This window comes from Suillus subaureus (assembly GCF_016647635.1).
Source record: "Suillus subaureus strain MN1 chromosome Unknown BJ212scaffold_7, whole genome shotgun sequence".
Lineage (NCBI taxonomy): Eukaryota > Fungi > Basidiomycota > Agaricomycetes > Boletales > Suillaceae > Suillus > Suillus subaureus.
In genome coordinates, this window is record NW_024538563.1 from 748097 (window position 1) to 763411 (window position 15315).

At 47.4% G+C, this 15315-nt stretch overlaps 5 protein-coding genes across 5 annotated transcripts; 3 read left to right on the plus strand and 2 right to left on the minus strand.

Moving 5' to 3' along the window:
* Window positions 1-743: 743 nt before the first annotated feature.
* BJ212DRAFT_1478113 (uncharacterized protein) lies at window positions 744-1265 on the plus strand (the record flags this gene model as incomplete). Its single annotated transcript, XM_041339662.1, has 2 exons — window positions 744-896; window positions 951-1265. The coding sequence occupies 2 exons, from the start codon at window positions 744-746 to the stop codon at window positions 1263-1265; spliced, it is 468 nt and encodes a 155-aa protein (XP_041196074.1).
* A 3524-nt stretch (window positions 1266-4789) lies between these two features.
* On the plus strand, window positions 4790-5709 carry BJ212DRAFT_972620 (uncharacterized protein). Its single transcript, XM_041344483.1, has 4 exons — window positions 4790-5144; window positions 5202-5206; window positions 5259-5566; window positions 5621-5709. Exons 1-4 carry the CDS (start codon window positions 4988-4990, stop codon window positions 5625-5627), a joined length of 477 nt encoding a protein of 158 aa, XP_041196075.1. The 5' UTR covers window positions 4790-4987; the 3' UTR covers window positions 5628-5709.
* A 677-nt stretch (window positions 5710-6386) lies between these two features.
* BJ212DRAFT_1297467 (uncharacterized protein) lies at window positions 6387-7014 on the minus strand (the record flags this gene model as incomplete). The annotated part of the gene is made up of 4 exons (XM_041332608.1): window positions 6387-6488; window positions 6549-6722; window positions 6749-6864; window positions 6942-7014. 4 exons carry the CDS (start codon window positions 7012-7014, stop codon window positions 6387-6389), a joined length of 465 nt encoding a protein of 154 aa, XP_041196076.1.
* A 608-nt stretch (window positions 7015-7622) lies between these two features.
* On the plus strand, window positions 7623-9743 carry BJ212DRAFT_1265280 (transcription factor Tfb2; the record flags this gene model as incomplete). The annotated part of the gene is made up of 13 exons (XM_041330475.1): window positions 7623-7765; window positions 7813-7917; window positions 7968-8084; window positions 8137-8236; window positions 8283-8389; window positions 8444-8546; window positions 8603-8671; window positions 8733-8816; window positions 8881-9073; window positions 9133-9263; window positions 9328-9375; window positions 9431-9509; window positions 9571-9743. The coding sequence occupies 13 exons, from the start codon at window positions 7623-7625 to the stop codon at window positions 9741-9743; spliced, it is 1452 nt and encodes a 483-aa protein (XP_041196077.1).
* Window positions 9744-9990: 247 nt separating this feature from the next.
* Window positions 9991-12157, minus strand: BJ212DRAFT_1265764 (uncharacterized protein; the record flags this gene model as incomplete). The annotated part of the gene is made up of 7 exons (XM_041330515.1): window positions 9991-10155; window positions 10212-10304; window positions 10365-10589; window positions 10641-10859; window positions 10915-11403; window positions 11460-11539; window positions 11590-12157. 7 exons carry the CDS (start codon window positions 12155-12157, stop codon window positions 9991-9993), a joined length of 1839 nt encoding a protein of 612 aa, XP_041196078.1.
* Between the last annotated feature and the right edge of the window lie 3158 nt (window positions 12158-15315).

Genomic DNA, 15315 nt, shown 5'->3' on the forward strand with positions numbered 1-15315 from the left:
GGATTCACAGATACTCGTGGAGCTGCCAGTGGTAGGAGCATTTCGGAGTCAAAGTTTTATTCGTCGATGTGTGTCCCTGGTCTCGCATCGTTCAAGCTGGGGGCGCGTAGTTGCGGTGGTATGGCGGTGCGTTTCTTCTCAACAATACCCGAATTGATTGGACCGTTCACGGTTCCGTCGATGCTGCTATCCGATAGTTTTGATCACCAGTAGGAATATGATAAGAGTGGGACCACCTCAAGAACCGCCAGCATTATGCGTGGGCTAAGTATTGACGCCCAGATAACGTCAAGGACTGATTTTACCACGCGGGTTGTACACAGCGTCAAACTCTTTCACTTTCCTTCCTAGTTTCCAAAATCTGACAAATTTGTACGCCTCCTTTGTTTCTAGTTGGTCCGCAGCCGTTCATTGGCCAGTTGGTGGGTGGAAATTGTTATAGAAACGCTTCTAGTCCCGGCGTGGCACGTTGGCCTTCCCTTAACTAAATTATGCTTTTTGCGATGGAATTTTGCTTCTTCAAGGTTTTTGTAATCATGCACGCGTACTCGCCGGCGACCTTGATACTCGTGGATAACACGCTCCATCGAATGCCAAGGCCAGTGGCAGCTGACACATATTTGATGGCTATGGTTTGTCTTCCAACCAATGAAAATTTAGTTTCGCAATTCGAGAGCTAATTTCCTGGTACCCCGCCAGGCCGCCAACCCATGAGGCCCCGGGCTGGTGTTTGAGGATTTAGAATGATATACCTCCCTAGAAAGCTCATCCGGAATAATAAAGCCCCCCCTCAAACGCTTCAATCTGAAGAAACTACATTTGTCACAACTATCGTCTCCAACACCGCTATGTCGTACAACCACGCAAACAATGGATTTTTCTCAGAAATGGGACCTGTAAGTTTTAAGTGCTCATACCGGGCATCACTATCATTAAATTGACACTCGTAGTCGGGCCATTTTCTTAACCCGATGTTCCAGTGTCTGTGGAGCGGATCAGATGGCTCGCGCTGCAACTACCCATTTTTTGCCCACGAACTTTCTGCTCACCTCCGTGAATATCATGGAATTCGGGGTGCAGACAAGTCGCGCGTCCATTGCTGTTGGAATGATTGCAACAAGGAGCTCAATAAAGAGAGCCTCTCTAGGCATGTGGAGGAAAGGCACCTCAGGATTATATATCCTTGCGATACCTGCAACAAGACTTTCACGCGCCAATACAATCTCAATGACCACAAGAACAATTGCCCGGTTCAGCAGCAGTAGATGTGAGATCTGGTTTTGACTTTCTTTCGCATATGCTCAACTAATTCGTGATTTCAGTGTCATTTCGATAGTCTCATAAGTTTGGGTAGATGCCGGAAAAAGGAACCATATGGTGGATATTCAATGGTGTTCGAAGCCTTCATACTTGACTCGCTCAAATTATTTAATCTTTCTCGCTTCGGTTCGTATGTGTATACTCGAGCTCCATGATACTTATATCGATAATGAAATGTGTCAGTTATCATATTCAAATCGCTGCATTACACGACAGCGGTCGTCCTAAGAAATTGCACATCATTAATTGATCTCTTGGCAGCCTGCCTCGTTTACACAGTCTTTGAAGTAATACAATGCGGGTAGAAGCCTTCTGTTCATAGCTCCACTATCGTCATGTCCGAAGTATTCGGACTCTCTCATATCTGACCACGAGCGTCAATACACTTAACCGGAACGCGCACTTCGTTCAACGGTCCGTCAAATGACTCTAATTGACGTTTGCGTCCACGTAACAGACGATCAATATTCTAGACAGATCGAAATCGATCATCAGGATCATGGAGTAGGTAACTGAAATCAAGAACTGGCAAAGACTGATGGCAATGTTACGGGAAACGTTCCGGAAGATAAGTCAACAGATAGTCATCCCTTTCCGATTATTATGAGTTGATGGTACCAGTGATTCTCGCATCAAAACAATGCGTTACTAGTAGTATAGAGCATGTTCATGCTAATGATACTTTTGCGGGCTTCGGGCTAGATAGACAACTGGAGGTTGTAGTAATGGTGGGCCGCCGGAGGCTAGTTACTGGTGTTAACTATGTTCACCGTCATACATAGAGATCAGTGTGATTTTTTTCAGCTCAACCCATGCAAGGCTCTGACGGGCATGTCTATGGCACGATATACATGTTGTGGACATCGGGAGAGCAGAAAGTCATATTGCCGTGCGTTTCACGCTTGGTGCTTACTTCCACGATTAAAATGTTCGAGTTCAAGCATTCAAGTTCTATATATAATTCGTGGCTGGTCCTTGTAATGCTAGCAGGGTGTTTCAAGGGTCAGCACCGCTCGTACCAAGTGCCGTGCGAAGACCTAGGTCATATACCCATTATCAGATACTTATGACAGTGGCCCTGGACACCAACTTCAACCCGCAAACCCTGGTCGGCCACCATACTTCATAAGTCGTTCACCAGTACCTCTACCTGCCAATGCAACGGGCGACTCTGAGAGGGCTAATCAATTAAACCAGTACTTTAAAATTCTTTCGAAGACAGACCTTGTCCGCAGAGCGTACTACTTACTAGGCAGGACCAAGCATACGCGATGTTTGAGCCAATGCCTTACTACGAGTAAGTACTGCATGTTTTCGATTACCGACCACATGACGAAGTTCGAAGACGAACTTGTTGAAAGCTGTAAGCTCTGGATGCATGCGCTTTCCTATGAATCGCCTACCTCTGGAGAAACCTGTGACAGTGTGTACTGATGAAATCCTGTCCCATCTGCTTTAGCCGGTGACCGTGGGTGAGGCCATTGCGCTCCTTCGCGCCCTTTGTGCCACGCCCATGATGGTATTGCCGACTCTTGAAATGGAGCTCCCGTGGTAAGTTCTTTCCCTTGTTCCTCGCTTGCGGTCGTAACGCCATTCTAGTATACATGACTGGATCAAGTCAGGACAGAAGATAAAAAATTCATTGGTCATCGAAGATTCACGACGCGAACCTGTGAACTCAGCTACCTGCGTGTCCGAGTTGCTCTGCAGAGTGGGGATAATTGTTTGCAGAGGTCTGGGCATATGTACATTGATATAAATTTTGCATCTTCAAGTTCGTGCTGGCATAATATTAATGATATTCATGGGTGTTTTTTCAGAGGCGCACTGAAGTTCGGATGTTACGAAAGCATTAAATTGTCGTTCGTCGACCAGGCAGGAATACCCTCTTGGTCTTTATAATGCTTCAGATGCAGCCTCCTATAGGTGCTTGCACTAAGTTCACCAGGATGAGACCAAAGAATGACTCACTTAGATTAGTGTCACCTTGCTCCAACCTACTAGTTTGCTATGCCTATCTCGGTCTGTCAACGAATTCGGTCCTAGTGGAGGTACTATATATGGATAGTGCTCGAACGTGTATTTGCGAGGACGTGTCACGAAGAGTGAGTATTTGAGTACTACTTGAGCGTGCGACGAGCAACTTCCATGGTAAATTGACGATCAAAGGCTTGAGCTTCAAGCTTCAAGCCTTGGTGCGCTCTGTACTACCGTTCGTCTGGATCTTCGTTCAATGAGTCAGGACCTAATGTTCGGGATTCGGAGTTGCAATTTGAATTCGAGCATCAACGATTGGGATGATGACAAATTTGCTAGTGTTGATTCAACATACTATGATCATGAGCTTAGGTGATCCCTTTGAGTCCCTTTGGCGAGCCTGTGACTCTGAAGACGGGTTATCGAAACTCAGAATTGCAGGTACCTGTTGGGCATCTTCCAAGGTTCGACTTTCTACAATCTTTATTCATTGATTGAGCTATGTGGCAGCCAGATGACGATGCTAAGAGCATAGGTTTCCCGGAAGTCTTTGCTGATTCTGCCCCGTGATACTTAGCATCGTTAACGCGCGCACGAGGGTCCTCTGGTTTTGCGTCCTCAGCCGTCACGGTCGAACACGATTGCTTTTCTCAGTCTCTAGAGTCCTTGTAATAGCATGGGTTTACTATCTGGAAGACAATCGGTCGGGTGGTTCGACGTCAACGAGGGGCCGAGTTCCAAAAAGAACTTTGGTCATTCTGACACCGTAGGACCGTAGAATTGCTTGCCTAGCGAAACCCAGCCAGAGGTCAAAGGTTGTTTATCCGCAAGGTATCGGATTCATAGTTAGTCTTGGATTCCTTATTTCAGCTAGGATCATCCATCAAGGATTCAGCGACGCTCACCCACAACCAGGTCTCCATCACTGCTATTATAGTACGAGACGATGCAGATTTGACGTACTACATTTTTGCAACAAAGGCTTGCGGAGAGTGTCTCTGTGTCACAAGGAGCATTATAGTGCACACAATTGCTGCGATATAATGGTGCGCCTGCCTATTAACAATTCCCGAGCTGATGAGGTCACTCGCTGGAGTTTCCTCGACGCCGCTATCCGATTGTCTTCATTGCCAGTAGGGCTACCAAAGTCAGTCATTCCAAGAACAGCTCGTGTTACGTGTGAGCTGCCATTGGCGTCTGACAACGCCAAACACTAAGTTTATCGCGCATTACGTATGTAGCCAACTTTTTTGTTTTTGTTTGTTTCATAGACTCTGATATCGCAACGAAACTATCGACCTTTGACTCAGATTTTTGGTCCGAAGGTGGCCCTTGGCCGGTTGGCGGACAGAAATTGCAATGGAACCTACATCCTAATCCTGACATGGCACGCTTGGCCATCCTCATTGTCGTCCAAACCATGTTTCCAACGACTGAATTCGATGCTTCTTGAATTTCTAAAATTCTGCGTACTCGACGGCATACATTCGCTTTAAGGTCATGCTGATGCGGCACCTGAGATACATATCTCATTGCTTCACTGTCCAGGCGCCATGTCTGACACCCGATACATCCCTTATCACTTCACCGTCCAGGTGCCATGTCCGACTCTCTCACACACGGCTGAGCTCTCAGCCTGGAGGGACTGGGACCGCTATCAACCGATGCATATGGTTTTGTCTACCAAAAAATGAAACGTTCACCGTCCAGGCGCATCCACCTGGCTCCCCGCCAGCCCACATTATGGCTTGCAATCCCTTCCAGGCTAGGATTCGGAGAGTTGGAATGGTGGGCCTCTTTGCACACTCCTCTGATATATAAGCACGCTCAAGACGCTCCAATACGAAGTGAGCACAACCTCAATACCACTATGGCGTATAACGATGGATCATCATCTGCACCAGGACTTGTAATTTTTGTCTTCTCACTGGATATCGCGGCGGCTGAATTGTTGTTTACAGGTGGCCCATTCTATCGACGAGTTATTCCTGTGTATGTGGGTTGTTGAGTGTGGGTTACGCTGCAATGAGTTGATACGTGGGCACGATACGTCGAAACATCTCCGAAATTGTCACGGAATTAAGGGCGCGGACGACTTGCGCGTCAGTTGCTGTTGGCAGGGCTGTAACATGGTGCTGAACAAGGAAGGCCTTACCCGGCATGTGCAAGGAGCGCATCTCAAGATCTTGTATCCTTGCGACACCTGCAATAAGATGTTCACGCGTACACACAACCTAGATGTGCACAAGAGAACCTGCTCCACCCCGCAGTAAATGTCAGGACTTTCTCCCCCGTATAGCCAATGCTGATTCTTCAATTTTAGGGGGTAATGGGTGATGTCGCTTCGATGGTGGTTTGGGGTTGTGTAGATACTGGAGCTCCTGTGCGTCTAAAACGGCCGGCAGGAACGGCGGACTGACGAGGGGAAACCTCACGTCGGGGCATTCGCAGTGACGGAGAAGCGGGGGAGACACAGGTGTTCTCTCTCCTAGAATGTCATACTATATAGGGCATACCAGGGCATACTACCTCAAATGGGCAAAATTTGGATTATTTTTGTTCAGACGCCGGGAGCGGGCTACACAGTGTTACAACATTTGTTTGACTAGTTGGTTCTCGCTTTCAATGTCGCACCGCGCATATCATCTTGACGTCAGTCAGTTTCTGTGGATTCATGTACCATATGCAACGTAAGTATGTTAATTGATATTCTGCAGGGTGGTAAGATATTTTAGTCCATATTCTGAATAGCAAATTAACAAGGTGAACTTATCGAATTGAATGTACGTATCAACAACGAGTACTGACATGTTGCCCATCCTGTCTCCAGGCTTTTGTGCGTGAAAGCGGCTTCTGTTCAGCTGGCATCAGCGGGTTAGATTGTGCTACAGAATGCTACAGAGCACTCTGTAGCACTCTGTAGTGAATTACGTTTCCCTGATGCCTGCTCTAGCATGGCGTCCGAAGCATTTGAACTCCTATCTGCAATCAATCAAGGTGCTGTCGTACGTGGAGTGTGCCTTTTACTTAGAACTACTTGATTTAATCACGAGCGGCACTGGCGCTATACTGGCGAGCAAATTGACGGTCTAAATTAGGCTTGGGCTTGCGTAGTAGACATTTGTTATTTTTGTTAATAAAAAATACCATTCATGATTGTGGCGTAGCTCGTTGAATTGATACCCTCTGACCTAGAGGCATATATTCCGGAAACCATGGAACACCAATGATTCGTATGGCGAAATACGTACCGGAGGTGTTTCCAACTGTATGGTATCACCACTGATATACTCGAGCAACATGACGGCGGCCCTCGTAAGGTTGTGGAGTGTTTCGTTGGAGTAAGCAGAATATACGGATAACATTTCCAGCTCCTCCAATTCGACAAGCCGAGGAGCGACAGTATTGATTTGAACGCAAGTAGCCTGCATTATAAAAAGCATGGACTGACAAGCCGAACATGGATAAATTCGGCAGCAGATTTATTCAGCTCTCTGAAGGACCAGACTGTTGCCTTCCGGTTGTGTATGAGCTCCATAAACTTCAGTGAATAGATAGAGATTGGCCCTGTTGCGAAAATGGGAAAGCCAGTGTTATCAATACGCCTTTTTACGTCAGATTTTTATTCGTGATCGGAAGGACACCTCGTAACGAAAGCTCCCGAGTCTGGCTTGCAGGGGACGGTAAGAACGCAAGATCGGCCCAGAAACGAGGCATTTCGAGTTAAAAGAGGGGCATCATGAAGAGATGAAGAAACGCGATGATTGTCCTGAAAAATTAGTATGATACATGCCAACCAAACTTCATGCACCATGGCCATCGTGTTCTCAAGAAGTGATAGTGTTCATCCGGGAGTTAGACATTGATGTGTCAGTCCTGTTAGCATTGTCCTCGTAGACCATCTCAAATTGTGTACGCCTGAAATCACTGAGGTTGTGTAAGCTCACTTGCTGAGTATTTAACGGCTACCTGGTGTGCACTTCTAGTAATACTGCTAAATCTTGAATCAATCCCATCATTCATGATGTAGCTGCTAGCTTACCTGCTACTGGTAGAACAAGATTCAAAGTTCTCTCGAAGGCGATGAGTACGGCTATGGACTAGGCAAAATCACCCAGCGAATTATAGATGTCTTGCGACTAACTCAGTGACTCGCAAGGAGCCGCTCGAGCGAGTCAATGGAGGTCCCAGTGCACAGCGATTGACTCGTTTCCCGATTGTGGGAACCGCCACATTTATGACCCTAACCCTAAAATCGTTCTCGCCGTTCATTGTGGTGCTTAAGCTTGGGTCCTTCCATGACCCCGAGATCAATATAATTGAGGATGCCTGTCCAGTCGCTGCAAAACACAGATGTGATCGTTCCTCAACATGCGCCTCACCCACTCCTTCCATTTCTTCAATCCCAGTCACAAACCACGTTAACCCGCCTCTATCAACGGCCATCATCATGTCTTTCAATATTTAGGTGATGTATCATTGAATTGTATGTATGCTTAGCTGATATCTTTCTAGATTGCTCGGGCCAATTGAGCGGCAGCTCATAATGAACCTACTCTGGCTGGAAAGTGCCCTCTCCGTAGCGACGATGTCAGCTTGGGTCCTTCCTGAGGGAAAGAAGTGAGTTTCTGTGGGTTGTGAGCACTTCGGACTAATAAATATGCACCTAGCGCGTATGATTCCGCCCTTACTGTCATGACTGGACTCCACATCGCCCCAAATTCGACTGTTAAATTGGCGCTAAACCCTACATTCAAATCTAGCCTGAGGCAAGCTATCACAGGAGGGTGCGTTGAATTATAAATGAAGCACATTTCTCATGCCAACGAATTTCTGAAGAGGTAACACGGGAAGTTTTGGAGTCCCTACCGACAAGGACGGCAAGCGACAGTCAGCGAACATTGAAAACTTAGACGCATACGCTCTCGAACGATGGGAGGTAGGCTAGTGACCGACTGGTGAAAAGTAATCTTACAACTTCGTAGACCATCCTTCACTATATGGTGTCGTCTGGTCAAGGTCAAAACCCCACCAAGCCTTCCCAAGGAGTTTTGTACCTGCTCCAACGAAGTGGTTTGATGAACAACGCTCAGTGGGTGTATATGCGTGGAGGTTTTTTTTCCCTCCTCTTACATTTTGCCAATAGCGGTGCAGCTCTACAAATCACTTCCTCGGGTTTCCAGTTCCTCCTCCACTCACCTCATGATCAACTTTGGAATCTACTATTACAGTACTTGCACATGGCGGAGGTACGCTACCGCCTGATAGGAGGCGTTTGTGATCGGTGACGCTGATGTGTCCCTAGGAGAGGCAAATGGACCTTGTGGAAGTGCTTAGCTTTCTATTCATGCTGTCAACCATGGATCTTGGTCGGGTGAGGCAAATATAATATGGTCACGTAAGTAACTGAAGAACCGCCGTTCATTTGATACCAGGAATATTCGACAGAGCCCTTGAGCGAAACACAGAAGGCAATGCTTGAAGACCTTCGAGACTATGGGCTTGTGTGGCAACGTAAGGTATAGAGCCTTCTAATTTTACCATCTTTGGCACATTTCACTAAATTTATTCCATTGCCATAAGACTTCATCAAAACGTTTCAGTCCCACACGATTAGCAACAACTTTGACTTCGTCGTCACCTCCCTTACCGAGTTCGCATTCTACCGGCGGATCTCGTACGGCGGACGGTACAGGGGCGGTTGCTCTAAGTTCAGGGGCCGCGCAACAAGGCTTCATTGTTCTGGAAACTAACTATCGGATATATGCGTATACAGGTATGTTACCTCTTTTTTAACCTTTGGCATTTGAGTTTACATGTCTTCGGCGGTGGAAGACAACCCCTTGCAAACAGCTGTCCTTAATTTGTTCATCACGATGAAATACCGTTTTCCGAACTTAGTTGTGGGAATGCTCACCCGTGAAAGTGTACGCAAGGCACTGGGCAATGGAATCTCGGCTGACCAGGTATCAAAACGTTCTCTTCTGATTGTAGTCAAGTTTGGGTAATGAGCCTGATCACCGCCGACAGATCATTAGCTACTTAACGACACATGCACATCCACAGATGCGCAAGAACGTCAGTACATATTCATCCTCACAGATTGATTTCGTTGCTCATTGTCCCTGAATAGAACCCCCTTTTACCTGTGACTGTACAAGACCAGATAAGGCTCTGGGAGCTTGAGAGGAATCGGCTGAAATCTGCAGAAGGTCAGGATTGTGTTTTCGTACTGGTGGTACTCTTCTCACGCCGGCCAAACCTCAAATTAAGGTTATCTTTACAAAGACTTCGCGTCGCAAGCCGATTATGAATACGTGCTAGCGTATGCGAAGCAGCTAGATGTTGTGCTTTGGGAGAATGCGGCCAAGCGATGCTTCTTTGGTACTCTTGAGGGACATGCTAACGTTAGAGGATTCATCGAGAGACGGACAGGATCAGTTTAGAGTCATTGCTTGTGGCGCTTATTACGTTTGGTTGTGTCATATATTACGACAAGTGTATTGCGTTCATGTATTAAGTGATCTATTAAAGTACCTATGACTCGGGACAGTAGCCACGACGGCGTTCATCTACCTATGCGCTAATACAACGTTAGCCAATACAATTAGGCGACAACGTACAGTATATGGCTACATGCATGATACAATACATTCCAGATGGCAGAGTGAGGTCATACAAGTCATCGCAAACTCAAACCACCATAGAAGTTTCATCTGCCTTGCAAAGCACAAATCCGCCCTCGTAGCCTAGTTGGTCAACTGCCGTGCCAGTTTCGCGCCAGCGCCCAACAAGACTACGCTCGTGTATGTAACCTTTGAATATCCAGCGTCCATGGTACGCGTGGGCAGCGTGTTTCTGGATCAAAGAATCAGTTAAAATGAATGACGCGAATCAGACCTTCTTTCACGTACCGACCGTCGCAGTAGAACAACGAAGCCATCCCATGGTCTTACTCGGCCAATGAAAGAGAAAGAACCCCAAGCCGGGCTCTCCCGATCGAACGTCTGTAAATGTTCACGGACAATCAGGCTCAATCAACTTGAGGCAAATTCAGGAGCTCTCACCTCTCCCGTGATGATAATGTCGGTGACACCACTAGTTCTTTCTTCAAAAACTTCCTCATAATCATCGTCCGTTTCGTACAGTGAATCCTCGCTTACAGCTGGCAATTCACAACGCCATTCGGAGCTCATCTTCGACGGTCTGGAGTAAGGGTTTTCGCGGTCAGCATGATATGTTTCATATCGTACGGTCTTCCCAGTCTCCGGATCATGCAATGTCAAGTTATCCTATTTATTGTGGTTTTTAATGCTGCACGAGACCCAATGCGGAAAACTTACGGCTCCATGTTTAATTTCCAGTCGACGGGGTAACCAAACGTTGAGGATATCCTCGCCCCACCCATGGGCTTCAGCAGGTGCAGAAATGGGTTCATCGGGGATTAAACAATGATGCTCTTTGAACACACAAGATATGCGCTCGTGTGCCCAAGTAACGCCCTGTACCGAGGGTCGGCGATTAGACATGTTGGCTTCGAAGTGAGCCTGCAGATATGGAATCTGATGCGGCAGGGTATGATTAACTTTCCGGGTGATAATATGGCCGCAAACGTACCAAAGCACGACCATTCCAGTGTCCAGTTAATGATCCAAGATGGTAGAAGATTCCTCGGAGTGGTCGATCCACAGCCCACGGATCATAGCATGATACAATTCGGAACCATTCACTATCAAGGCGCTCACTGCCAAGGCCGGTATAGTCGCCGAAAAATCTTGTGCGAGTGTGAAAGTGAAAGTCTATTATGTCTTCCTGCGTAAGCCGCGGAAGAGACGGTCCCATTGCAGCGGCCTGCGCCCTCGTCTCGGGAAGTTGCGCTACTGCGGATGGCAATGGATTATCATCTAAACGCACCTCCAGCCTGACCACATAGTTCAGGAGGGCAGCTGGTATCAAAGGCGGTGCAGCGAGCCTAATATTTCGACCATAGTGTACAAAATCGCGGGCGATGGGAAGCGGCAGACCTGTCGTACATGGGATTGCAACCTCGGTTTCTGCACAAAGAGGCAGATAGAAGAACGCATCAGGAGCGTACGCAGATGAGAACTGCACGTAATATTACACGTGGCACTCAGGGACAAACAATGAATTATGATACGCACTCGATGACCTTGGACAAGGAAAGGCTCAAGCCTAGTCAACATTTTATTGCGTGCCCTGGGGTCTTCATTCTTGACGCTCCCTGATGGGAATGTCAGGATATATGTATGAGTTGGTATTCCAGCAGCTGACCTTGGCTACTGCTCATCCAGAGGAGCCAAAGGATCAATGAGGTGCCTTCGTTATCGTTAACCCAAGAGAGCGGATGCTCTCGAGGAACTTGGCATTTGTCTTCGATGACATTTGCTAACCATATCGGAAGCTCTGCCCAGAGACACAGCTGGGCCATGTTTTTACCATCGTTTTCGAGCAGCATGAGATAGACTGCCCAAAGGTCCTCCTGAAGATGGGTAGAATTTTCCGCATTCTGACGACGCATGCGAGTCAGTATGGTACTGCGCTTGCGAAGCTCCTCGGACAAGCACTCGACAGTAGTACGTCCCCATGACAGGCGACGTATAACTGCAGCTGAGTCGAATTTTCGGCAAAAAATCTGAGAATATAGATGATGGTTATCGCGGAACCTGAGCGACGCATTGATAGTGCGAGAAGTGCACAAGAGAGGGATCAATTCCGACGGTGGTCCAATGAATCGACTTGTGACTAAGTAAAACGCGATACGTTCGAGTATGGGAACATCAAGCAGCTCAAATGGAGACAAAGAGGCGGAAGGTCCTGCGAGTATGCGTTGAGCTAGCATGTTGGGTAAATGTGCTGTTCGAGTGAGCCCTCGGGAATCGCAGAAGGGTATTTGAGTGTTTCATCTCAGATACCGGCGCCAATGGCCAAATACTTAAAGGTGATAAATCGACGTACAATGTGTGATCGCCGCGTACTTCGCATCTCTTCCCGGCTGTGGTGGGAGTCCGTCCCAATGACCACATCATTACGAGAACGCCGACAAACAGGTCCTGGAAATGGGATGGCGTCACGAGCAAGACAACATCAAAAGAAGATAATTGGAGATATCACGTCTGACCAACGGTCTTTTCATTTCAGGACTCTCTCTACGTGTATTGATATGGTGGCCCATCAGCGCCAACAAAAATCTGGAGAGATCTGGAGGCGGAGCCAAGTGAGATTGGCCTGAGATACACTGCAAAACGGACCGTTTTGGGGGACATGTGTCTCCCAAATAAGGCGGCATCCTTCATCGAACTCTTCCCAACGGGTACCTACAGACAGCTCATTCTGGTCCAAATGACTCCACATGGTCTGGTTCTCTATTGTTTAAGTGGTTGAAGTGGTGAGCAAGCCTAGTACTAACGTTGACGCTCGTTTGAGGAACAATGACTCGGAAACCAGCGTTCTGATTGGTGGAATTTCTGTGGAAAGACCCGGTTCAAAATTGAGTTTGGAATTACTGGCTACGCGCGGCTTTCTGAACGGTTTGATTTTCAGATGGTTCTCCCTTCTACCGGCCCCGTGATGCCAGCGGTGTACTACTAACGTGTCAAATGATTTATCTGATCAACTTTGAACAGACTCGTTCGCCGCGCACCAATCCACATTTCCGTATCTGTCCGAAGGATTGAATACCTAGCCATCGTTGTATCAATTGGTACCGTCTTCGTTATTATCTCCTGCGCTACTAGTAGTATCTGAGTCTGATCCGAGCCCAATTACAGTTCACGAGTGTGCGGCTGCCCGGCCTTTCATAACTATTAGTTCATATCCGCGTAAATTGCCCGCGCCCGCGGGCATCCATTCTTTGTGATCCACGGCAAGCGACTTCGTCACAGGTAAGTACCAGAGGTCCCACTTGTATGCCTAGGTATGCTCGCTCACGCGTTTCCATAGGGAACTGACGTTGCGGCATAGACCAACACGTAAAAATGATATCGGTGGCAAGGGATGAGTGTAGAAGGTTGCCTGTGATGCGCCCTCAAGAATGGTATTCGCATGCGACACTGCATCCCGGCAAAATTTGGAATGAAGGTGGTGACCCATATACCCTCATTGTCCCTTTCTCAAAATAGTGCCGCGTTTGAACGAAGTTTATTTGTTTTTCGACAAATGTTGTTTACGTGTGGCACCGCCCTATGCAGGGTCTCGGTGAATTCAGTATGGGTTCGTTGTATGATATCATCTACATATGTAAAAAATATGTCCAGGCGCTCGTCTCGTACCCGAAGGATTAAAGCTAACCTGGCGTTCGGAACTGTGGGCTCTTTCACAGGTTCGCTGGGCTTGCGCTGGTTCGGTGGACCAGTCTGCACCCGTGTGGATGGCTATTTGATGAAAGATGTCGGATTCGAAAGAAGATATCAGTTCGCCGTCCGCATTGATCCTATCATAGACTCAGAATCATACACAGCATAACTAAACACACTATTGTTGGTCGAGGTTTCCATGGTTCGTGGTTCGAATTCTGGGCAGTTCCAGGGCATACCGATAGATAATGCTGTAGTCCCGCCAAGTCACCGCATGTTTTGTTCCACAAGATCCAATGGCAAGTCACGAGGTGGTACGGCAAGAGCCTCTCGTTCTTCATGAATAGGTCACCTGCATAAGCTTCGCACGAGTGACGAAATCGACTGCGGACCTCAAATCATAGCCTTTTTCGTCCGTGATTGCGTTAGATATCATATCATGTGCTATTTAGGCATGCTCGCTATTGAATGGGTTAGGGAAACATGTTCTGGCCCAGCTAGGTAGACTTACTCTCGACCACATCATCAGATCTCTCATAGCCTCAGTAAGATCTCGAATGAACCACAGGGTGATCGGCGACTTCCAATGTGGCGATTGACCCCTGTTGTCGTATATTCAATAAGAATGAACGTGACCTTAGGAGTGATATCGCGACGATATGACTCACGATCAGGAACGATCTACGCGTGTGATCAAGCATTTTGCTTCGAAAATCGCATCAAAAGCCCACCGCAAACATTGTTGGCATCTAAGACTTGTCTTTGATGAGGAATATCTGCCAGTGGCAAATGACATCGGGATAGGCCGTAAAGAGGCGGGTGAACCTAGTCCAATTAGTTTCCACAATTGTGTCCGGTGCATGCCTCAAGATGGTATAGTACGTCCATGGCGCAACTGGCTGAACAGGATGGGAATCATCGCTCTGTCCATTAAGGCTCGACAAGAAACCATGACATCCGATATCACGCGGAGCTTCTTTCCTCCACACTCCTGATAACGAGGGTGCCTGCCTCGAGGAGCCTCGAGGCAGACGAACTTTTTGTTGGCACTTTTCATCCAAAACGAGCGCCAATCGATCAGCCAAACCAGTGTGGATTAAAGCGCAAGGCAAATGCGCTTTGGGGAGTGATGTCAGGGTGAATGAACTGAACGTTCGGTAGGAAGAGCACTGCTGAAAGATAGGCCGCGACGTCCATTCCATTGCGTCAGGATACAATTGGTTTCCTTAAATGGAATATTTCGCGTACAGCTGGCGATTGTCAGATATGATCTGTTGGATTCTCAGACAGATAAACTTGGCGGGGAAAGTCAAATCAAGTAATGCCAGTAGTTCGGATCTTTGTGGGATGTCGAAGATTTGGCTGGCGCCCAAGTTCCGAGTAGTAAAATTGAACGGAGCGCCCAAAGTGCACTAGGACAAACGAAGAATAGATGTTAGCAAGGTTTACTGCCATCCCCAGGGAAAATCCGGTAGGGCGGACTAAAACGGACACACTGACAGGCCAACGAACATGACGAGGAGCGAGCCACGCACTTGTGCATCAAATCAAGCTTCAGATCTTGAATTCGGAGTAGGGATCACTGGATCCGGTGACGTGAAGTTCGAGGCACTTCTGGAAAGCCAAAATGCAAACAATGATACCGGAACACGATCCGTGAATGATGTCAACGAAGTTTGCATCGTCTCCAAGGAAGCTTAGATGA

What these genes read in the sequence shown, in the direction of transcription:
- BJ212DRAFT_972620 (XM_041344483.1), top strand. Translation starts at nt 4,988, where the DNA reads ATGAAACGTTCACCGTCCAGGCGCATCCACCTGGCTCCCCGCCAGCCC.